The sequence below is a fragment of the Rhizophagus irregularis genome, chromosome 15 (assembly GCF_026210795.1).
Source record: "Rhizophagus irregularis chromosome 15, complete sequence".
Taxonomy (NCBI): Eukaryota; Fungi; Glomeromycota; class Glomeromycetes; order Glomerales; family Glomeraceae; genus Rhizophagus; species Rhizophagus irregularis.
The window spans coordinates 3,953,664-3,977,930 of record NC_089443.1 but is presented as its reverse complement, the minus strand read 5'-3'; the positions used below and the strand labels follow the sequence as shown (position 1 = coordinate 3,977,930).

At 28.7% G+C, this 24,267-nt stretch overlaps 9 protein-coding genes across 9 annotated transcripts; 4 read left to right on the top strand and 5 right to left on the bottom strand.

The window, feature by feature from the left end:
- Nucleotides 1-256: 256 nt before the first annotated feature.
- OCT59_007601 (uncharacterized protein) lies at nucleotides 257-632 on the top strand (the record flags this gene model as incomplete). The annotated part of the gene is made up of 2 exons (XM_025310609.2): nucleotides 257-303; nucleotides 392-632. 2 exons carry the CDS (start codon nucleotides 257-259, stop codon nucleotides 630-632), a joined length of 288 nt encoding a protein of 95 aa, XP_025180593.2.
- A 2,456-nt stretch (nucleotides 633-3,088) lies between these two features.
- Nucleotides 3,089-3,882, bottom strand: OCT59_007600 (uncharacterized protein; the record flags this gene model as incomplete). Its single annotated transcript, XM_066149801.1, has 4 exons — nucleotides 3,089-3,171; nucleotides 3,331-3,445; nucleotides 3,559-3,569; nucleotides 3,696-3,882. 4 exons carry the CDS (start codon nucleotides 3,880-3,882, stop codon nucleotides 3,089-3,091), a joined length of 396 nt encoding a protein of 131 aa, XP_065998794.1.
- Nucleotides 3,883-4,902: 1,020 nt separating this feature from the next.
- Nucleotides 4,903-5,985, bottom strand: OCT59_007599 (uncharacterized protein; the record flags this gene model as incomplete). Its single annotated transcript, XM_066149796.1, has 1 exon — nucleotides 4,903-5,985. The coding sequence occupies one exon, from the start codon at nucleotides 5,983-5,985 to the stop codon at nucleotides 4,903-4,905; it is 1,083 nt and encodes a 360-aa protein (XP_065998793.1).
- A 3,161-nt stretch (nucleotides 5,986-9,146) lies between these two features.
- On the top strand, nucleotides 9,147-10,792 carry OCT59_007598 (uncharacterized protein; the record flags this gene model as incomplete). The annotated part of the gene is made up of 5 exons (XM_066149789.1): nucleotides 9,147-9,178; nucleotides 9,254-9,285; nucleotides 9,595-9,773; nucleotides 9,843-9,983; nucleotides 10,451-10,792. 5 exons carry the CDS (start codon nucleotides 9,147-9,149, stop codon nucleotides 10,790-10,792), a joined length of 726 nt encoding a protein of 241 aa, XP_065998792.1.
- A 486-nt stretch (nucleotides 10,793-11,278) lies between these two features.
- On the top strand, nucleotides 11,279-11,809 carry OCT59_007597 (uncharacterized protein; the record flags this gene model as incomplete). Its single annotated transcript, XM_066149779.1, has 2 exons — nucleotides 11,279-11,414; nucleotides 11,529-11,809. 2 exons carry the CDS (start codon nucleotides 11,279-11,281, stop codon nucleotides 11,807-11,809), a joined length of 417 nt encoding a protein of 138 aa, XP_065998791.1.
- Nucleotides 11,810-12,107: 298 nt separating this feature from the next.
- On the bottom strand, nucleotides 12,108-12,395 carry OCT59_007596 (uncharacterized protein; the record flags this gene model as incomplete). The annotated part of the gene is made up of 1 exon (XM_066149772.1): nucleotides 12,108-12,395. The coding sequence occupies one exon, from the start codon at nucleotides 12,393-12,395 to the stop codon at nucleotides 12,108-12,110; it is 288 nt and encodes a 95-aa protein (XP_065998790.1).
- A 1,185-nt stretch (nucleotides 12,396-13,580) lies between these two features.
- OCT59_007595 (uncharacterized protein) lies at nucleotides 13,581-15,044 on the bottom strand (the record flags this gene model as incomplete). The annotated part of the gene is made up of 1 exon (XM_066149762.1): nucleotides 13,581-15,044. One exon carries the CDS (start codon nucleotides 15,042-15,044, stop codon nucleotides 13,581-13,583), a length of 1,464 nt encoding a protein of 487 aa, XP_065998789.1.
- Nucleotides 15,045-15,831: 787 nt separating this feature from the next.
- Nucleotides 15,832-17,415, bottom strand: OCT59_007594 (uncharacterized protein). The gene has a single exon (XM_066149755.1). It carries the CDS (start codon nucleotides 17,388-17,390, stop codon nucleotides 15,957-15,959), a length of 1,434 nt encoding a protein of 477 aa, XP_065998788.1. The 5' UTR covers nucleotides 17,391-17,415; the 3' UTR covers nucleotides 15,832-15,956.
- A 1,644-nt stretch (nucleotides 17,416-19,059) lies between these two features.
- On the top strand, nucleotides 19,060-20,502 carry OCT59_007593 (uncharacterized protein; the record flags this gene model as incomplete). Its single annotated transcript, XM_066149746.1, has 1 exon — nucleotides 19,060-20,502. The coding sequence occupies one exon, from the start codon at nucleotides 19,060-19,062 to the stop codon at nucleotides 20,500-20,502; it is 1,443 nt and encodes a 480-aa protein (XP_065998787.1).
- Between the last annotated feature and the right edge of the window lie 3,765 nt (nucleotides 20,503-24,267).

Below are 24,267 nucleotides of genomic sequence, written 5' to 3'. Positions count from 1 at the left end.
CATATTTAAACAGACCACCACTTGTAATTTTGATTGTCTTATTCTCACTCTTGATTGTTGTATATCTTATGAATTTGCTTATTGGGTTACTCAGTAATGCAATTGAAAAAAATAATAATAGAGTCTCTTATTTAATACAGAAGGCACAGGTATTAATAACATCATCATTATTTAATATAAAATTATTATAATAGTACTAATTATTTTTTTTTATTTTATTTTCTCTCAGATTCTAGCTGAAATTGAGTTATTTTACATGTTACCATTTCAGAGACGTTGGAAAGAATGGTTTCCTGAAGTAATGTATGTTAATTTTTAATATTTATTCTTGTTCTTACTTTTTTTTAAAAAAAAATGTAGTTGGTCGATGCTTAAACTATTTTTTTTGAAGATACTATTACGCCAATCTTGATGAAATTCGAAAAGAAGTTAAGGCAATGATGGAACGAAAAGAATGGAATGCCGATGTATTCCCGGAATTAAAAAGTGATTTATTAAATAAACTTTATATTCAACAAAATACTGAAAATACTGCACAGCAAGAATTAAATAAACTTAATATTCAACAAAATACCGTTCAACAAGATATTGCACAAAATTCTGATAATCAAGACTTTTGTAGATCTCATTAGGAGAAACGTAACGTAAGGCGTGATTATTATACAATTTTTTTTTTTTTTTTTTGAGTTAAGAATTTTTATTATTTTTAATTGATTCTACATTTGTTCGCTGGAATTATTGTTTATTATTTTTATCGATTTTGTAATAAATTTATGAGAAAAAAAATTTATTTAAATAAACAAGCGTATTTGAATACTTATATAATATAAAGATTTCATTCTTACAGTATATAAATCTTACCATATTTTTTTTTAAATCATTTGTAAATATTCTAATATTTAAAATACCATTATTTCAAGTACTTACACAAAAAAAAATCTTCATACCTGAAGGCAATACTGGAGCATGAATTTAAGTTGTTATTTCATTGTATTTTAACGGGTTGATACTTGATAAGTCTTTATTTATTGCTAATATATTATTTCAAATTTAAATTTTTTAAACATCCTTATACAACTGGATGATCAAGATTCAAATTGTTGAACGAATACAAATTTTTCTTATAAAGACCAGAACTATTCCTATAACCAATTAATTAATCGGGGGATGAGATTTATTATAAGCGATTAATAACCCGTTTATATCATATACAGTACATTTCACATTATATTATGATTTAATTCGTCAATTTGAATATTTAACAATCCACCGCAACTGCAATCTCGCCCTTAAAATTACTGTATCACATGACATTTTTTCCGCGAGATGTCGATCATTTAGCGGACGCGAAATTAGATTAGACATATATTACATACATATACTAGTAATTCGGTCAAATTTTTATTTTAAAATAATTCTTAACATAATACTTTGTAAGAAATTTTGGTATCTACAATACGTAATTAATTTATCACTGAAATTATGAATTTATGATATATTTAATAAATTTAAAGAAATTAATATTACTTGTGTGCACACTGTACAATTTACCCATAGTTTAAATTCAGGATCTCAACGGCTTGGACTTATATTTGGCCCGTAAAAAAGTAAGGCTTTAATGTAACGGTTATACCGATTTCATATACTTGTTAACTGTGATCGGTTTAAGAAACTCTCATTCTGTTACTCTACTACTTCATCTCTACTTTCCCACATTTATTTCTGAATGACAATAACGCTCCAATTTATGCAATCATTTACGATCAATATCGGATTTTTTTTTTGTTCATGAAAGGTAGTGTATATATTTAAAAGATTACCTCGGCCCGCCACTGTTGTTTTTCTTCGGATGACGGATGTTCGCAGGTGAGTCCTTAGATTTACTGGAGAATCTCGGAGGAAAATATTTACATGCTCCTTACTGTATTTGTATTTTACTTGGATATAACAAATTTTTTTATCTCATATTAAATCAACAAAAATGGGTTAAAATTTTTACCGTGGTTCTTGTCCATCCGGAAACATTTTTGCGCTTTACGATTTATAGATAATTGGTTAATTCAGGCGAATTTTGGCAGATTACTCGAAATACTAATCATGATCATACTGCTCGGATGTCATTCAGTGCTTATAGTGGACCTATCATTTATAACGGCTGGCGGAATTTTAACACGTTAATTATCATGTCTTATTAGTATTGTTTCGTGTTTTTTTCCGAGCGCCACTAATTTAATAAGAATTAAGAATTAATAGACATAAATGATGAAAGAAAAAATGAGAAAGTGTGTAAAGAAAGAATGAAAGATCGCGAGAAAAAAGTTTATTGTAGTCTATTACATTTTAAGGTGATCTTATTTCACCCCAGTTAAAAAAAATTCACCCCGGTGAATTTTTCATTAATTTGTAATGATTTTCGCGTTCAAATAAATTTATCCTATCACCTATCATGGATAAATTTTATGTGCGAACATTCTATCCAATTATTTAAAATATAACTTTTACCGCGTCCAGAATTTCCAAAAACTGACTGCTAATTTTGAAATTTTTAACAAATCCTATTGAGGAATGATTAGTTAAAAAAATGTACTACGTAAATTTATCACAGGCTAGATAAAATAGCATTATAATCAGTTTGTGGAACGCTTAGAAACCTTCCGCACCTCAAATCACGAGATGATCGGCTAATCAGATCCGGAAAAAAATATTACATAGCAGGCATATCAAGGGAGTTCAGGGAGTTCACATGTATGTAGATTAATTTACACAGTATTGCATATTAATTTCGCAGATGTAATCTAAAAGAACAAACCCGATGCGGGTAAACTAATACTTTTTATTCATGCTTGACTACACAAAACCGAAAATTCTGGACACGCGTGTCCACTAATTGCGCGCAGTAAATATTAACCCTGGCCTGAAAATCAAACCAGATTTATGCATTACAATTAATATAACGTGTGTGTTCAGTTCCAGAAGAATCATTCGAAAAAAGAATTGTTAATATGGGGCTTTATTCTTAAAAATAACTTAAAAACTACAACATTTTTTTTATATGAATAAATTGGCCAATGCGTAAGGATGAAAGTAATTATGGAAAGCTTTGTTCGGATGACGATATAGTTTTTTCAGTATACTTCTGATCGAAATTAGTTTGGGGGTTCGAAAGAACTTCTATAAATAGACCGATTGTACAGCATAAATAACGTTTTAAAGTACAAATTGCTCATATTAATAGTCGCATACATAATCATTTGATATTCGCGTTAAGAGCTTAAAATTATAACTCAAACTTGCCACATTACGAAAATAATAACGATTGATAATACTTACCTTTTTGGAGTTCAAGAACTTCAGGATATATTTTCTTCACCAACACTTTACTTCCTCCATTGCTCGAGATTATCCAAGTACATGTATTGTAGCCCGGTGGGCTCTCTTGAAAAACCTACAAGGAAAGATATTTACAAATTAGCCATAATAAGTCCTGCGAAACAACGACTATCAAAAAGGCTACGCGTCCACTCGCGTTGACCAAATTATTACGATTTACTTACCAACAATGGGTTGCTCTACGATAACGTGAATACGTTTTTTGAGCGGGTTTGACGATAAGAAGCAGGAAAGAAAAGCACAAGAATAAGTAAGTATTCGGTATTATTGGCGAATATGACACAGCGTGTAATGATGAAATATACCAGGCGTGGATATTAAAGACTTCAAGTAACCCCGCTTCCCATCATCTGTTTTGTAGTCAGAAAGAAAAGATACGGCAACATCTATTTGTTCTACGTTTTTAGTGAAGTATATGCGTAACCTGACTCGTTCATCTGGAGTGAAACCAGGACGATTAATTTCCGTTCTAAGAGTTGTCAGTGCTTCCATTTTGGTTTACAAATTGCGAAAAAAAATTTTTTTGTGAGGGGTTGCTGTATATTATTGGCGAATATGACACAGCGTGCAATGATGAAATACCAGGCGTGGATATTAAAGACTTCAAGTAACCCCGCTTCTCATCATCTGTTTTGTAGTCAGAAAGAAAAGATACGACAACATATATTCGTTCTACGTTTTTAGTGAAGTATCTGCGTAACCTGACTTGTTCATCTGGAGTGAAACCAAGACGATTAATTTCCATTCTAAGTGTTGTCAGTGCTTCCATTTTGGTTTACAAATTGCGAAAAAAAATTTTTTTGTGGGGGGGGGGGTTGCTGTATATATATGAGAAATCGAATGTCACGCAAATTGATCTGACTTATCCAGTAGATCAGTTAAGTATTAAATCATCTTAGCATGTGGAAAATATTTAAGTTTTTTCATTCTTTCTTATACAAATTCGAGCAATGCAATCGCATATGTAATAGTGTAAGAATAATCCGTCAGAATTTTAGAAACTGTATCCTAATAAAGTATTGCCCATATATAAATAACCCGAGTAATTTTGCGTTCGATCGTAGCTTTTTAAGATGTATACAGGTTCTTCAAGACTTTGATTTTCACGTGGATAGTTAATATTATTATCAGTTATTGGTATTCAGAGTCAAAATTATCTCAAATTATCTCATCATGACATATTAATATCAGGTATAAGAGCGAACTTTTAATGAATACTTTTTTTTTATTTAATAATTTGTAAATTATAGAAGTTGGGAATTAAAATTATTAATTCCAGCAAGAGAAATACAATTTCATTTACACCCAGGAAAAGATATTCTAGTATAGAACCGGTCCTTTATATCATGATACATCGTAATAAGAAAGTTTACAATAAAACAACTTTTAAGTACATAATCCAATTATGTATCCTAATCCCTAAAATTTTGATCATAACCCCAAATTTCAATTATTTCCATATTTTACATTATTATCTGGAAGTAACTTTTGTGATTCTAAATTACTCCGAAATTAAATCATTCCAAATCCGGTAGAAAGTTTTCTGAGATTTGGACATAATTTAACGATTGCTAAATTTAATGAAATGTCATTATAACCTTTAATATCTTCGATGTGATCATCACCAACGTAAAGTTCTTTTAAATTCTTTCCGTTATTTTCTAGGAATTTTATAAATTCTTCATATTTTGGACATTCACATTCAAAATTTAAAATTTGTAATTTTGGGAAAATAATATTTTGTAATTCTTCAAATCCCAAAACATCTCCATTATAAATTGATATAATAAGTTCTTGTAAATTAATGAATTTAGAAATAAATGATAAAGAAATATAATTATATCCATAAAGATTTAAATTGATTAAGGTATTTGGAAGGTTTTTTATTAATAAAGAAATATTTTTATCTTCATCATATAATGTCATGCTAAAATATTTTAAATTTTTTTGAGCACGAATTAGATCTGATAATCCATTAGAAATATATTTTTCAATAGTTATCTTTAATAATATTATATTATGACAAATTTTTGATAATTGATAAAAAAATTCAGAAGAAATACTTGAATTACAATTCAATTCTGAAAGATTTTTTAAACAATCTTTTGATCCAATATAAAGGGTAAAAGTCTGGGGGTTAAATGGCACTTTTCGATATTGAAAAAAAATCAATTTCTTTAAAGAGATCTGATTCATAAGCATTTTGTGTATTTCCCGTTCCACTATAATTACGTTATTATTAAGATTTGTGAATAAAATAGATTGTTGATTGTTAAGAAGCTTCCTAATCTTGAAACGAACTCGATAAATTGGTAGAATTTTACAAAATGATGCATAATTGAAAATCGGGAATTTTGAAGTTGGTGTTGAAATAATAATTCCATTCTCATTTAAAATCTCTTTTGATTCATTTGGAAGGCAAGCAACTAAGGTATTAAGATTTGAAATATTATAATCATAGCCATTTCTCCAAAAAATTCTCACTGAAACCTCACACCAAAGACGATTAACTAATATACACGAATGTAAAGTATCTTTGTCATTTTCCAAATATTCAAAAATATCGTTTAAGCAATCGTAAGAAAGTTTAGACATTTTTTTTTTTTTTTTTTAAAAAAAAAATGACAAGGATAGTAGTGACAACTGACAAGGATAGAAGTGGTGACGGGAATCTCTGATTTTTAAACTATAACTGTGTTACAAACATAAAGTCATATGTCTTCGTACTAACTGCTAAGCGAAAAATTAGGTTGGCGCAAGTTGGCGCAGCAGATATGTCGCGTAAAAATTTTAATCTGTATCATTACAAGAATGAAATACGGAAGGATGACGTTTAAATTTTATACAAGTTACGTTATTTAAAGTATTCAAGAAAAACCTGGAAATAACTTGAATAGTACCGGAGATACGAGAGTACTTTAGGGAGAGAACAAAGTGAGTAATGTTGTACATTATCCTATTGGTGCTATTAAATGTAAACATAATCTATAACAAGATCCACTTGACCTATAAAGTTATTAGTAAAGTACGTCATTTTTTAAGTCATAATATGTAACTATTATAAATTATTAAGTATCTAAGCTTTTTGTTTCTTCATATTTTGTAATCTACAGGGTTTCGTGGTAGACTACGTCACTAATAATTAATGAGCATAATTTGTAAATCATCAAAGTCAAAATATATTCATGTGGAAATTTTGTGGCTTGGCACTTAGATCTTGATCTGTCCGACTTGAAAAAAAAATTTCCTTATGAATAATAATTTAGCATATTAATGAAATAATATATTATCATCTATTCTATAAGAATCTAAATCTTTTTTTTTTACAAATTTAGCTATGACTATATTTAATGATACACGTACTTCCGAGGGATTTTTTAAGCAACTATTTGAAATAGGATGAAAGGTGAAAGTTATATTTCAATTTTGAAAAAACTTTATTTATTTAAAGATCCGATTCATGCCATTCTATGGCATTATAATGTTGGAAAGTTGGGTTGAATATTATAAATTTTCTTTTGACGAGAAAGTATTATAATTTCGAATGTCACTCCATCAAAGATGATTAATTAATAACACATAAATGTTCACTAGCTATTAACTCTCAAAATATCGTTAAACAATCAGTAGAAAGCCAAGATATTGTTGTAACAAAGCTTTAAAATGAGATGAGGATCGACCTCCCTATAATAATTGGTTAATTTAATTCTAGCCTCGCGATCATTGACGAAATTAAATTTTCCTGGAACTCATCAGAAAGTTCATTTAATTATAACGATCAACTAATAAACTAATAAATATAAAAATACTGTATGTCGACTTTATAAATGTTCAATCAATGAGACACCTTATTTATTTTCAATAAAAAAAATGCCCTCGCTCGTCTTTTCTAGATGATGGTATTCATAATTCATTAAATTATTAAATTTGCCCAAAACTAAATATTGTCTAAAATCTAGAAGGCTTTCTAATGAAATTGAATATGGTAGTAAAAATATTTGCGCAAAAAAAAAATTTTGAAATTATTTTCGTGTGTATTATTACTATAATACTATTTTAACTAATTTCATTTATTTTTGTGCCGAGTAATTCCAGACCGAAATAATAATTAAAAAGATTTAGGAAATTTTGTTTTGAATTCAGAAGGCCATTGGATCAGTTTAGTATATTCGTTCATACATAGTAGCTTCATAGCGAATATAGCGAATTTGGCTACTGCTTGCTAGTCCCGTAACTTGAGACGATGAATCTGAAGTATTAATATCCTATATTATTATTATGAATTAGTTCGTGATCCTGTAACTTTTTTTTTTGCAATAATTCTAATATTTAGAGGCTGTAAAAGTTATCCTACAACAGAAATTGATTATTTATAAAAATTACATGAACACCAATAATATTATTATCCAATAATATACCGCTGTACTCGGATACCATTTTTACCTTATTCTGAGTATTGCCAAATGTCCATTTGATTTTGTGTAATAAACCAAACATTTGTCAAACGTAAAAATAATGCGTCTCATGCAGACCTTAGCAAAATTTTTATGCATGATCACATCAATAATCATAATAATCATGACTCACAATTTTTATACTCTAATTATAACTAAAAAATTTATATAAAGTGCCACTCCGTCCTCTCCATCCTTCTTTCCCATTTCTTTTCTTCCTCCTCATTATTATCATTTTTAGCGAAGTGACCTATCTTTCTCTTTTTTTTTTATTTCTACTTCGTACCTTTTTTCAACAAGTTCTTTATATTTTATTTAACTATTTTTTATATATATGTATTTGCACACTTTGGTGCGGTATAGTATAGGTCCCTGCTCTAAGTAAACTCGTTCTTATTATGATTTACAGACGGAAGTAAAAAGAGGTAAGAGACCTGTTCCTTACTGATAACATATGCGTCATCTCAGGATACCGAATCATTATAATTTAATGGTTAAATTATAATGAGGGTGCCGCAAAATCTTCTCTTACATGGCAAGACCATGATAAGGATCCTCATACGCATACTTTATTGGAGGTTGGAGGAAAGTATGTTAAGTGGGTGGTTAGTATCTGATTGGCGGTCCCTAATAAGGGTGACGTTAAATTCCTTAATTCCTATTCGTTTTCTTGATAACAACTATTTATAAATTACCTTTTTACTAATTGTCGTTACAGTGACCCGTGTTACTTATACATCGGTACTTTTTGATTTTATAGGTAATTTTTCTGATAATCGGTGGATTCCGAGTCAATTTAGGTCAATATGGTAAGTCAATATAATTTTAATTTTATCTATTGCTTCCCGTTAAGAAACGCAGTATTGGAAATGTATTAGAATTTTGGAAAGCATTCAGTAAAATTATACTTTCAGAGCATATTTTAGATAATTTGTGCTACCTTTTTTATAAATAATTAATTAAATAAAAATGTAATATCATTTTTTTGAAACAGATGAATCGAGATAATTTAATGTTCGTTTCTATTTGATTTATTAATTACTTAAACTTCATTTCTTTTATTCTGAGAATAATCATTTATTTTAAATATATTAAAAAATCATAAGGTTATGAAGAAGATAAAAGTATTTCTAAAATAAAATACGGTATAAATACGAAGTAATTTAACCGACCTTATAATAAAGCAACATTCCGACATTGATCAATTAAATAAAGTGATAAATTTGCGCCAACATTTCTCATTTTCCAAAATTGGTTAGTTAACGGTCACATTACAATAAAATAAATCCACGAAAGGAAAAAATGAGATATGTTGTAACCATAACAGAATTAGCGTAACTGATTGTGAAAGAATTTCGTTCATCGCTGTTTTCAGAATTCTGCCCCATGCAAATTACTTAATAAAATAGATTACAGGATCAAAAACCGGACAATTTGTCCGGTAATCGTCCTGTAATTATAGTCACCTAGTAATCACAACGTGCACAGAAATCTGAAAACTGCAATAAATATTATTTGGTTAATCAATGAAATCAATGACGGGAAATAATTTTTAAAAATTTTTGGGGCACAATTTCGTTTTAATTTCTCATGCTAACCTCCTATGTCTTGATTTTTTCTGTACAAGCAACTTATACTATATATATAATTTCATCTGTTGCTTTTTTTTCTGTGAATTAATTAGGGGAAAAAAATTTTCGTGAATAAATATTATTTTACATACGTGATGTTATCATCTATCGTGGAAAAGATGTTATTAATGCAAAAGAAGTAGAAGCCAAAGAGCTTGTAGTCGAGCTAACTCCCTCGCTTGAAAATATTGCATATTTCACTGCTGATGATGCTGATGATGCTGATGGTATTTTTAATGCTGATAATACCAATGATGACAATTGTGATGATGCCGATGATAAGAAAAATAGCGACGAGGTAGGCTACGTAAATTTATATAAATCAATTCTTATCTAGCAGTTGTGATTGACACCATCTTTAATTCAGGATGAAGAAATTCTTTATGACTTTTTCGACTTATTCTTAGAGGGAGTGGAATTAGCAAATGAAGATTTTGAGACTTATAAATCTTTAGTATGGAACAAGAAGTTTACGAAATTAGGAAGACCAGTATTTTTACAAAGGATGGTGAAACATTTGCTTGTATAGATTTGGTGGAAAAGTACCATGAATTGTTAAATAAGATAAAGACTAGAAACAGCAAGGCAATTGCATGCTTAAGTAAAATTGATTTCCACACTGAACCATTAAATCAGGTGACAACAAGGCGATTTGTTGCTTAAGTGGAACTGGTGGACACTGAATTATTAAATTATAAGAAAGCGGGGACAGCAAGATGATTAAATGTTTAGATTTTACTGGTTTACACTTTGAAGCATTAAATTATAAGACAATGATGGGGACAGCAAGGCGATTTGGTGTTACAATAGGACTAATGCACAATTTGAATTATTTATTATTAAAAAATCAGGAGCTAGCAAAGATTATAGATGCCTAAATGTGATAGATAATATTAGTTTTGGTAATTATTATGAACTAAGGTCAGCCGCTAATGTCACTTTATCTGGTGTTAGTTCTTTTAACATGTCAGTAAGCAAACCGTCACTTGGCATTCCTGTGTTAGTGGAGAATCTTCATTTTTAAATTTAGATTTAGGAACCCGTTTGCAACTTGGTATAGGATTTGGTTTATTTAGGGAAGGTGGTTCTAGAGGTGGTTCCGGAAATGGTTCTAATGGAGATAGTTCCGGTGATAAGAGCGACTCAAATAAAAATGGTTGTGGAGGTGGTTCCAATGGAGGCGTTCCCGATAACAAAAGCGGCATATATGAAAGTAGCTCTGAGAACAGAGGCGATTCTAAGGCACCAAGTAACTCAAATGAACATAGTTTTGGAGGTGGTTACAATGAAGGCAGTACTGATAGACTCGAGGCCTAAATGAAGGTGGTTTCGATTACAAAGGCGATCTTAAAGTACTAAATGAAAGTTATTCCGATGACAAAGCTTGCTCTAATGTACTGTATTTTTCTGATTCCTGTTAATTAATGAAATATACTTTATATTATTATCTCCTATACTTAGAATAAAAATATCTGAATAACCAAAGCTTTTTTTTTTTTTGTCATTCATTACTAATGAAAAGTTCTCAAGATGAAAGGTTGTTCTGATGATAAAAGTGTCTTAAGGCATCAGATGAAGGTTTTTCTGACGGCAATCCTAGGACGCAAAATGAAAGTGATTATTCAATTAAAGTTGTTTTAAATACTGTCAGAATGCTGTTGATGCCGCTTTTATGCTATATGGCAGTATATGCCATTTCAAGCAGTTTTCTACAAGATCAACTATTTGAACCAAACGTAGATACAAATTTGAATATACTGTTGAAGAAAACATTTTAGATGACGAGTGATTCTCGTTTCGGAGATGAGCAGAGCAATATACACTCTCATTCACATTCAAATTTGGACATCATCTATCTGGTGTCCTACACAAGAAACACGAGTTCGAGATAAAGATAGTTATAATGAGTGCGTTTCTGGAAACAAAGGTGGTCCAATTGGTAGCTAATAAAGTAGATGATTTAAATACCGGAAATTATGACACTAAGAGCACATCCAAAGGAAACATTCATGGAATATTGAAAAAATCATTTATTCTCAAATTTGCCATTTAGCAACAATAGTAATAGCGTTTATACCGGAAGTTCAAATTCTACTATCAATAATATTTCTTCATCCTCTAATCAAAGTTCTACACAGAGAAATCAATATTTTGGTGATGGAGACTTGCAAACAGGTAGTTGCAAGAGAGAATAACAAAACAAACAATTGTAAAGTAGGCCATGTTAACAATAATTGTAATGAAAATGTTGGATTATCCATTTTGAATAATGGAGGAGTTAAAGATTCACGAAAGCTAACAGCCTTTGAACGAGCTTTAGTGCTCTCTAAATAAATAAATAAATAAATAAAAAAAATGCCTCATTACAATCGTCATAGTCGCCACCACCATAATCGTCGTCGACACATTGATGCCCCCTCTCAATGGAGAGATCCGATGACAAACTATCTAATAATCTAATAGAATTACGACGAGATGAAATGATCAATACCACAATACGTATGGTAGATCTCGTCAAGAGAGAATATGTCCGAGTGCTCACATTTGCTTGCAGCACTCCGTAGATTGTCCTCAGATTTTGCATCTAATCATTCTACATCTGATAATTCTATAAAACAAAAGCATCATATTTCTACATTAGATAATGATATTCGTGGCGTATCAAAATGCATGCAGCTAAGCAAAATAAATAAGCCCAAGAGGATAGTGGAAATTCTACTTCCACTTCTAGTGATTCTAAACGTTCTACTGATAATAATTCATTATTCCAAAAGGAACCAAAAGATGAAGATGAAGTTGAAGAAGATACAGAAGCTCCAAACCCTCCAAACCCATGCAAAAACCACTCACCCAGTGTCCGATGCTTCTGTTGTTTTGTTGGATCCAAAGAAAAGAAAGTGAAACGAGTCGGTGGTAACATTTTTAATTGAAAATACTTGTAGATTCTTATAAAATATTATCATGTTCTGTATATAAAGGTTGATACTGTTTTAAGTATAATTAAAAAATAATGTTGCAATTTTATTAAAAAGTAATAAAGTATAAAGTATAATGAGTGTTACAACGAAATAGCAAATATGCACTTACATTTAATTCGTGTAGTATTAAAATTTATTCCATGCTGTTATAGGAAGGCGTGATACATAATAGTTATTGGGTATGTGATAATGAATCAATGATGTAATGCGTCATGCGTCAAAAATATCCAAAACGACATGATCCTATAAATAATTTATTTCCATACGTTATTTGTAATATCAACCATTTAGAGCTTATAATCTTTTTGTGTCGATGAGTAGCTAATTTAATTATTGTATGGCGAATTTGTTTTTTTGCTGTTTGGCTAAAATTTACTCTGTATATGTCTAAAACATATTATTCATATATAAATGTATATGTATTGAAAGTAATTTATTACTCTTACTTCAGTATGGAGCGTGTGTATGGTTATGCATTACATCCTATAATTAACATATACCAATGGAAAGTATTAAGATGAGACAGATGAATTCAACGAATTGTCATTTTACATAGCTTATCGTATAAATAATCTTTTAATTGTAAGAATTTTATTAATAACTCTTTTGAAAAGAAGATCTTGTAACTATGTAATAATTGATAATGAAATATAATTTTTCACGGATATTTAATTTAATTATAAAGTTATTAATAAAGAAATTTTATTTTGTAATAATTGTAACATAATGTTGTACTAGAATATTCTGAACTTTCAAACTTTGCGTTAATTTACATCGTGTCATATTATAAGATTCAGGATGAATGTCTAATAATTCTGAAAATGCTTAAGATAAATGATAACTTATTTTTTCTTATTCTTATAATTATGGGTTGAACTTTATATGCATAATTGAAAAATTGGAAAATTTAAGTTTATTTCATATTGGATAATAATTCTATTTCATATAAATTTCTTTTAGTTCACTTGGTTAAAGGTAGATTGGCAAACAAAGCATGAATGTAAATAAAATTCGACTTCAAAGTATAAATAAATAAATAAATATATATTATTCGGGAAAATAAATAAACCAAATAAACCAAATAAATAAATAAATAAATAAATATTATTCAATAAACCGTACACGTATCATAATTCAAAATTAAATTCTATGTCTGCAACTTTAAATTCCTTGATAACTCCTGCTTTAATGTATTTTTTAATAATTTCCCTATTTTCTTTATATTTATCTAAGGACTTTATCAAATCATTATCAGTAATAATTACTAAGGAAAGCGGATTTAGTGGCACACGATTTTTCCAACTTATAAGAAGGGATTCTAATTCTCTTGGAAGTAATCTTTGATGTTCTTCAAATAAATGAAATAATATCAGTTCAGAAAAATTTTCATGTGAATGTTTCACAACCGCTTCTATTACCTCCTTTTCGTTCAAAAATACACCACTACACCAAATTTGAAAACTTTCTAAATACTTGCAACTTTTTAAAACTATTTTAAACGATTCCAATTCACTTTTTCTATATCCGCAAGTAAGTTTCCTTAGATTTGTACAGAATTTAGCTATAGATAAATTTAATGTAAAATCATAACCAAATCTATCTTCACCTATAAATAATTCTTTTAAATATCCTCCATTATTTTCTAAGAATTTTACTAATAATCTGATTTCTGGAAGTGAACGAGTTATTTTTAAAATTTGCAATTGAGGAAAAATTGCAAATTGTAATTTTTCAAAACCTTCAAGATGATCTTCAAGGTCTAATGATAATACGAGCTCTTGTAAGTTTGTGAATTTAGTTATAAATGATAATGAAGTTTGATTTGATTTACGTAAATGTAATTTATTTAGATTATTCGGAATTTTTTTCATTAATGAAGGAAGCAAATGCTTATCTTCCAGTTCTTCATCATCATCTTGTGTTATATTTAAATAATTTAAATTTTTCTGAACAAAAATTAAATTTTCTAATTCTTCCGAAATAAAAGCCTTAATTATTATGTCTAATAATGATATTTTATGACATGTTTTAGATAGGTAATAAAAAAATACATCCGAATTATTTGAATTACAATATAATTCTGTAAGATTTTTTAAGCAATTATTTGCCCCAGGATAATCGATAAAGGGGATAACAGTTACAATATTAGGGTCAAGAAAGGTTAACCTCTTTAATGAAGATGACTGATTCATAAACATTCTACTTATTTCCTGAACCGCTATACATTTAATATGATCTATTATTTCCAATGAATCAGATTTTAATGAAATATATTTTTGATTTATTAGAAGTTCCCCAATCTTATAATAAATTTTATCAATTGATAGAATTTTACAAAATGATGCATAATTAAAAATTGGTGTTTTTAATGTTGTTATCAAATAATGAAATCCAATCTTGCATAAAATTTCTTTCGAATCGTTTGGAAGACAAGCAGTTATAGTATAATAATTTCGAATGTCGACCCAAAAGAATCTCACGGAAACCTCACACCAAAGACGGTTAACTAATATGCATGAATGTAAAGTTTTCATGTCATCTCTTAAATATTCAAATATATCGTTCAAGCAATCAACGGTAAGTTGTGCCATTTTTTTTAAATGGTTTACTAAGATTGTTTTAATGTGTTTCAATATAATTTAAAATTTTTTTTTTTTTTAAACTTTAAAAAAAAAATGTGCTATTTTAATAATGATTTACGCCTGTGTTACAAATATAAATTCTATTGCGTAATCGTGTGATGATTTATCAATTGAAAAAAATCATAAAAAAAAGCTTACCGTACCATTCCGAAATTAAACAACCATTTTTGAACTTAGTTCCGGCCAAAATAGTCATATTTCTGGTCAAAATCGTCATAATGCGGGCTAGGTCGGAGGGTTGTTTAATTTCGGAATGGTACGGTATTTGTCTATGATTAAGACTTTGTTCAAAGTTAGTAGTAAAATATATGTCTCAGAATGATGCATTCTCTTAAGTGAAAACTCGGAAAACTGCATCAACTTCAATGTATATAAGGGACTTACGGGTCTCAGGACATTGTGGCGGATTTATTGAAATTTGGCAAAAACCCTGCTGCGCCCTCGGGAATTAAATTGACTTCATACAGCTTTTTTCCTAAAAAATGTTAAATAATGACGCGCCTTTAATACTGGAAAAATTGATTAGACGCAAGATTTGGGGTACAAAAAAAAATTTTTTTAGAGCCCATTTTTCTAATAAATTTGTGACTTAAATAGAAATTTAGTGACTAAAATGCTGTCAAATATTTATTTAATTTGACATGATGACAAATTTTGGGGTATTTCATAAATCCGCCATGATGATAATATAATCATGTGATATTATAATCCCAACTGGGTATTATACATATTATATAAAAGTATTTAAGTAATGTTTATGTTGAACTTTATTATTTCAGTGATATTTCAGCGATACAATGTTTAAGAATACTATATTTTTTTTTTTTTAGAAAAAAAAAAATTTTGATAATTGAGTTGTTATTAATTATATTCTTCATCATCGAAATCTGTAACTTTAAATTTCTTAATAACTCCTAATTTAATATATTTTTTGATAACTTCCATATTTTCATCATACTTATCTAGGGAGCTTTCACAAATATAGTTAGTAACAACTACCAAAGAAATTGACTTTAGTGGTACATGACTTGTCCAACTTTTAAAAAAGGATTCTAATTCTTCTGGAAATGATCTTAATTGTTTGCTAAATAGATGATATAATATTAATTCAGTAATATTTTGTGAATATTTCGCAACTGCCTTCAATGCCTCCTTCTCGCTCGAATAATAACCTCCGCATAAAATTTTAATACTTTCTAAATATTGACAATTATCAGAAATCATTTTCAATGTTTCCAACTTATTATTCTTAAATCCAATACAAAGCTTTTTTAGATTTGGACAAAACTTCGCTATGGTTAAATGTAATGAATTTTCATTACAACTTCCAATACCACCTATATAAATTTCCTTTAAATTTTTTCCGTTATTTTCTAAAAAATTTATTAATAACTCATCTCTTGGGCATACCCTTCGAATTCTCAAAACTTGTAATTGTGGAAAAATTGCATATTGGAATTTTTCAAAATCTTTAAATTGTCCTTCATAATCGAATGATAATATGAGTTCTTGTAAATTTATGAATTTAGTGATAAATAATAATGAAATAAAATTTGCGCTAGTTAAATTTAATTTGATTAAAATATTTGGAAGTTTTGTTATTAATGAAGGAAGTGTATCTTTCAGATTTGAATATTGTGTTATACTAACGTATTTTAAATTTTTCTGAATAGAAATCAAATCTGCTAATCCATTTGAAATATTTCTATCAATAATAATTTCTAACAAAATTATATTATGACATGTTTTAGATAATTGATAAAAAAATTCGGACGAAATATTTGAATTACAACGTAATTCTGAAAGATTTTTTAAACAATCATTTGCTCCAGGATAATAGACAAAGGGAATAAAATTTGTAATTGAAGGATGAAGAAAAGTCAAACTTTTTAAAGATGAGGTCTGATTCATAAGCATTTTACATATTTCTTGCATTACTAGATGTATATTATTATAAATATTTTGCAATAAAGTGGATTTTTGATTTTTAAGAAGTTCCCCAATTTTATAATGAACTTTATCAATTGATAGAATTTTACAAAATGATGCATAATTAAAAATTGGAGGTTTTAATGTTGAGATCAAATTATTAAATCCAATCTTACATAAAATTTCTTTCGAATCGTTTGGAAGACAAGCAATTATAGTATAGTAATTTCGAATTTCAATCCAAAAAATTCTCACAGAAATTTCACACCAAAGATGGTTAACTAATATGCATGAATGTAAAGTTTTCACATCATCTTTTAAATATTCCAAAATATAATTTAAACAATCAACGGGAAGTTGAGACATTTTGAATTCAAGGAGTGTAGAGTATGTAGACTAAAAATAAGAAAATACCGCTTATCTTGTTATCTTAAATGATTTACGACTGTGTTACGACATATTTATTTAATTATTTACGCCACTCCATTACGTAAACTGCATAATTATCATGTGGCAATTTATTATCACACGGCCCTATAGGATCATGATGATTTTATTTGACCGTTATCGTACAATATTTTATCAATAGTTTATTTGCGTACAATATTTGATATCGATAGTTTATTGCGTACAATATCGAATATTGATAGTTTATTGGAGCATGATCTGCATTAGCCGTACGATAGATAATATAGATATTGTACGGCGGTATTTATATTGGTTGACGTCATGAAATGGCGTTAACCAATATAAATACAATTCATGACGTCAACCAATATAAATACAACACTGTACAATATCCGCCCTAGCCCTACAGTTGAGCTAAGTGGCAAAGAACGGTACTTCAATACATAAATTCATGATTCTTTGCTAATCTGATCGACAAGAACATATAAATTAGCTTTGACTAAGGTAAAAAGATATTAATTAGCTTTAGACATTTAATTTTATTACTTTTAAATATTAAGTAATAAAGATCTCTTAGATCTCTTATGAATTATTATTAATTATATTGAAAATTTGTTTGATCTTATCGATTTTACATCTAATTCACTGTTTTGTGCAACTAAAATTTGATACATGAAATAATTACACTTCATTTATTATAAGTATGCTTGATTCCAGCAGTTTAAATTCTTGTTTGAGAATTTTTATATTAAACTGTGCCCAATAATTTATCCACATTAGGGTTGGATCAGTCCTGACAGGATTGATCTTCACGGTCTTCGGTCCAAAAGCTGAGGACCGGACTGAGATCGATTCTTATATATATACTATAATTTTATTCATTCAAACAATATGTTTACAATATTAATTAAATTTAAGGCGTTATTTAACATTTGTTATTAGTAAATCAGCATAATTAAGTTCATAACATTCATTATGATATTTATAATTTGCATCCAATAACGATTGGTGTTATGCAATAATAAATATTTTAAAATACTATAACACTACAAATCGAGATTTGGACTCTTTCAGTTATAGGAGTGTTATAGGTAAATGATTCTATTCTCCAGTACACGAATGCTACTAAAATTAATTAGTCGTGATGGGCTACGTCATAGACAACAACTACGTGGATCGACATAAATGATTACATCACGCCTTAACCTAGCCATGGCAAAAAAAAGTGGCAGACACGTGACTGCATTTATTCATCACAACCGTCACACCCACCGCGTTTCCACATTTTATATTTATCTGAGGGACTTAGTTTTTTTCAAGTAAGTAAAAACTTATTCGTCACACCCTTATTCACCATGGCTAGGGTACCTTTGTGATTTCTTACTGCGTACTAACTCGCGATCCCGGTAATTCGGCTTTTTGGTTTTTCCGGTATCGATCTGTCTTTTCAACATCTACCATTATTATGATTGGTACTTTCTATTTCCGTATTGGTAACTTTTTTTGCGCTTCACTTTCTTGGTAAGTGGTATCACGAGTTGTAAGTTTAAAAGAATACGTTTTAATAAATTTCGTTCAATTTTTAATCCGAACTCTTATTTTTAAAATTCATTAAAATTTTTGGAAGATGTCTAGACTTCCCGCTGATTGTCTTACCGAAATTTTCGAACATTTAGATGACAAAAATAGTTTATATTCATGCTTATTAGTTAATCGTCTTTGGTGTAAAATTTCTGTTGGATTTTATTGGAGAGATATGGAGAATTATAGTACTTCAAATTTTAATACATTAATTTCTTGTCTTCCAAATGAATCAAAAGAAATTTTATCTGAGAATAAAATTATTATTTCAACCCCAACTTTAAACCCAATGTTTAATTATGCGTCATTTTGTAAAGTTTTATCAATTGACCGAGTTTATACGAAAGTTGAAGAACTTCTTATGAATCAAGAAAATTTCCCATTTCATGATTTAAAAGATGATATTATTATATTATCACAAGAAATTTTTAAATTGTTTGTAAAACAAATTTCTTCTTTAAAAAAATTAGTAACTTTTTGGTCTTCACATAATTGTATCACAATTTATCCCGAGACAAAGAATTTTTTAAAAAATCTTTCAGAATTACATTGTAATTCAGATATTTGTCCTATATTATTTTATCATCTATCTCAAATATGTCATAATATATCATTATTAAACATAACGTTTAATAAATTAATTTCAAATGGATTAAAAGATTTAATTTTCGTTCAAAAAAATTTAAAATATTTTAATTTAATGCAATATAATTATCCAGAAAATTATCTTCCTTCTTTAATAACAAAACTTCCTAATACTTTAATTAAATTAAACCTTTATGGAAAGAATAGTAATTCATTATCATTTATTAGTAATTTTACAAATTTACAAATACTTCAATTATCTTTTCAATCAAGTGAAAATTTTGAAGATTTTGATAAATTACAACATGTTATTTTACCAAAATTACAAATTTTAAAAATTCAACGTGCTTTTCCAAAATGTGAATTATTAATAAAATTCTTAGAAAATAATGGAAAAAATTTAAAAGAATTTTATTTAAGTGATATTAAAGGTTATAGTGATAATTCTTTAAATTTGGCTATTGCAAAATTTTGTCCAAATCTTAAAAAACTTTCTACTGGAATTAAAAATGATGAATTAGAAACTTTAAAAATCATTTTTAATAATTGTCAATATTTAGAGAGTATTAAAATTTGGTGTGGAAGTATCTTTTTAAGTGAAAAGGAAGCATTGGAAACGGTTGTGAAACAATCACATAAAAATATTTCCGAATTAATATTATATCATTTATATTATGTACGACCAAGATTATTTCCAGAAGAATTAGAATCTTTTTTTATAAGTTGGGAAAATCGTGTACCATTAAAGCCACTTTCTCTAGTAATTATTACTGATTATTTTTGTATAAATACCTTAGATAAATATGATGAAAATATGAAAATTATTAAAAAATATATTAGATCAGGAGTTATTAAGAATTTTGAAGTTACAGGTTTTGAGGAGGATGAATCTACTAATTATTAGAGTTTATCTGTCTCCTATGGGTCGATTATAGAATTGTAGTTCCGGACTTCCGGTTACTATGGCGTAGCTACTATCTTATATTATATTTTATATTGGTTAAATAAAAATTTTGAATAAACGTAAATATTATTCTATAAATTCCTGTTCCTTGCTTATTTTACAATTCATAATCTTATGGGATACCGCATATATAGGCATATAAAGCAAAATTCTGTATCGTTATAAATATAATTATCGCACGGCCCTATAGGATCATGCTGATTTTATTGACCGATATTTTTCATTGATATTTAATAGTTATTCGGTACTTCGTGCCGAATAAGTGATTTATCCGGTATCACGTGATTTGAATATTGCCTGATACACGAATTTAATGCCTGATACGATTTTTTGCCTGATACATGATTTATTATAACCATTTTTTAATTATAAAAATCACGTAATACTGGATAACAATAGTTTATTTGCGTACGGCAATATCGAATATTTATATATTATCGGTTTGACGGGACCGTTCATGCAATTTTTATAATAAACTCCGTTACTATCCAATAATTTTATTATTATGCTAATACATAGTAATATGAGATAACCGACCTAAATAACAATTATGTAAAATCTGCATGAACTTATGAGGATAACTGATAATGATAGTTTATTTGATAATATAGATATTGTACGGTATTTATATTGGTTAACGTCACGACGTCACGTCGTCACGAAGTGACGTACTGACGTTAACCCTATAAAAAATCTGATCCGTGTTTTATCTTTCCCATGTTTTTCCGTGAATGTATCATTTTTACGGAATTTTTACGGAAGACACGAAGAAATAATGGAAATATTCGGATAAAAATTTTTATAGGGTAACCAATAAAATACAACACCGTAAATTATTATACGCCTTTGTACAGGCGTGCTTAAATGGTTATGGTACGAAATCCCTAAACTCAAAATCCCGAAATCCAAAATCCCATTAAGCTTTTTGAACCTGTCGGGATTTTTTGAGTTTCGGGATTTTGGGCGGCACCCCTTAATAATGGTATGTTGTGCATCATACCATTATTAAACACGCCCGTACAATAACATACAATTATTAAAAATTGGGACCCATTCTAAAATTCAATAAAAGATTTATTAAAGACTTATATTAATAAATATAAAGGTTTAATATATTTATATATTTATCGATTAATATCCATTTATTTACTAGGAAACGGGAACCGTTGTAAGTCCGGAGCGAGGTATAATAAATAAAGATGTAGCGATATTCTAGTATTCTACTAATTAGCACTTGGAATTCCGGTAATTTTCTGCTGATTAGCAGTGCGTAGACATATATAGTCCTTCGCTTCGCTCCGGACAACAAGTTACTGTATATAATGTTTAGAGAAATTAATACCGAAAATTTTTCACCAAAATTTTGATCTTTTTTCCTTTGATGATAATGAATAAAAAAAAATTTTTTTTTTTACTATCATCGGGATATTGTGGATTCGGGAAATTGTATGCTTCGGGAAAATGTCCAGTTTGGAGAAATTGACATTCAGGTAATTGGACTTCTGGAAAAGTTATGAATTTATTTTTCCCGAATCTATAAATTCAATATATATTATGATCGTCATGTGATAAAATGTGTGCTACCTTTTTATTAGACATGGATAAAATTTACGTTGGTTAAATAATAACTCCAAATGGCAAAATAATCCTGTCGAAAGTACAAAATTCCAAAAAGCAGATGGACGATTATAAAATTATAGAGAAGTCGATATAAATTACGTACGATCGTTTATCTTCACGTTCAAATATGTTGATATAAAATTCCCCCTAAAAAGTTTATTCCGTGTTTAAATTATGGATAAAATTTCTTACAAGGTCCGCGAGGATCTGTTTTATATCCTACTTCAAACGATGTAGTACGTTTTATGGGTAGCCCTGTTCAATTCTAGATCGGACCGGATTGATCGCAAAATGTGCTGTTACAAAAACGATCAGCGGTCAGTCAAACCGATCCACGAAAATAGGTGCTCGCCTCTATAAACTAACGTGACGCGTGCCAGCGACCAACTATAATGCTCAATTGTAACTGCGGTTTGACCGGTTAATTTTTTTTCCGATCGGAACGATACGATCTAGAATTGAACAGTGCTACTTTTCGCCAACAGGATCATCTCACCGACATACAGATCATTTTCACCGATATATAAATATGATATTATAATAAAATCAAATATAAATTCATTTTTTTTTTTAAAAAAAAAATAAACATGTTATTTCTTTCGTATAGAAATAAAATTTTTTTTTAATATTGTCTTAATGTAGTAGATATTAATATTTTTTTTACTTCTTAATTATGATTATATTTATCTGTGATGAGCAAAAAAAAAAAAACTAATTTACTGTAAATACGCTGGCAAAATGAACTGCCGGTGAAATGACTGTCGGTGAAACGTTTGTCGGCGAAATGACCCGTCGCCCGATTGTCGGTGAAATTACCACATTGTAACCGTATTATAGTTATGATAATTCTAACTCTTGAGAATTTAGAATAAATAACAATGAAATACAGTTGTGTACATAAAGATTTAACTTGACTAAGCTATTTAGAAATTAGAAGATTTGTTATTAACGAAGGAATATTTTCATCATCGTAATATTGCTCCATACCAAAATATTTTTAATTCTTTTGAATAAAATTAATAAATTAATTCCGCTAATACATTTGAACAATTGTTTAAGTCACATAGTGTTATAGTTGGTAAAAAAATTCGAATGAAATATTTGAGCTACAATGTAATTCTAAGGGATTTTTTAACCAAATTTCGTTTTAGTATAAGGATACACTTTTAATAATTCCTGCATTACTATTTGTGAATTATTAAGACTTTTGCAATGAAATAAATTAAATGGTATCAGGACATTTCGCCAAAACCAATTTCGCCGAAAGGACGTTAGCGAAATGTACCGTAACCAAATTAAATCATATAATCAACACGGTCAATCACTAAAATTTTACAAAATACTGCATGAAATGGTAATTCCATTCTATATAAAATGTCTTTGATTCGTTGGAAGACAATCAATTAAGGAATTAAAATTTGAAATATTATAATTGCATACATTTATCCAAAAATTCTCACTGGAATATCATACCAGAGACGATTAACTAACATGCAAAAATGCAAAGTAAATTTGTCACTTCAAAAATCATATTATTTTTAATAAGAGTTTTGAAAAAAGAGATGCTTTTTTTAAGTCGGAAGTTTTATTTATGAATAACAACATAAAGAATTTGTAATTACGTAAATATTGATAAATAAAAATATTCAATAAACCCTAAAATAACAAAAAAAACTCAAGAAACAAAATATTTTTTTTAATTATCGTTATTGTACAACAAAGTTAAAAAATTCACGATCTTATTGTATACCCAAAATAAAGCTTTGCTATGATTTTATACTTAAATCCTCATTTGATTTTTTTTAGAATTTCACTTGAAAGTAACATAAAAACATAAAAAAAAACAATTACCTTCGGCCCTGCCACAAGGGACTTCCGAAGAAGTGCACTATGCTCCTCCCATGAAAATTACGCATAGCACCATGCCGTACCACAACCAACCGGTCCTATCGCAGGACTGCAGCAAAAGCTGGTACCCACGAGCTTACTAAAAGTAAGCGTCTATGCTCCAACCCTCGCATAGTACTATACCGCTCCAAAATTCCCAACCAGCCCTACTATGAGACTGCAGCAAAAGCTGGTACT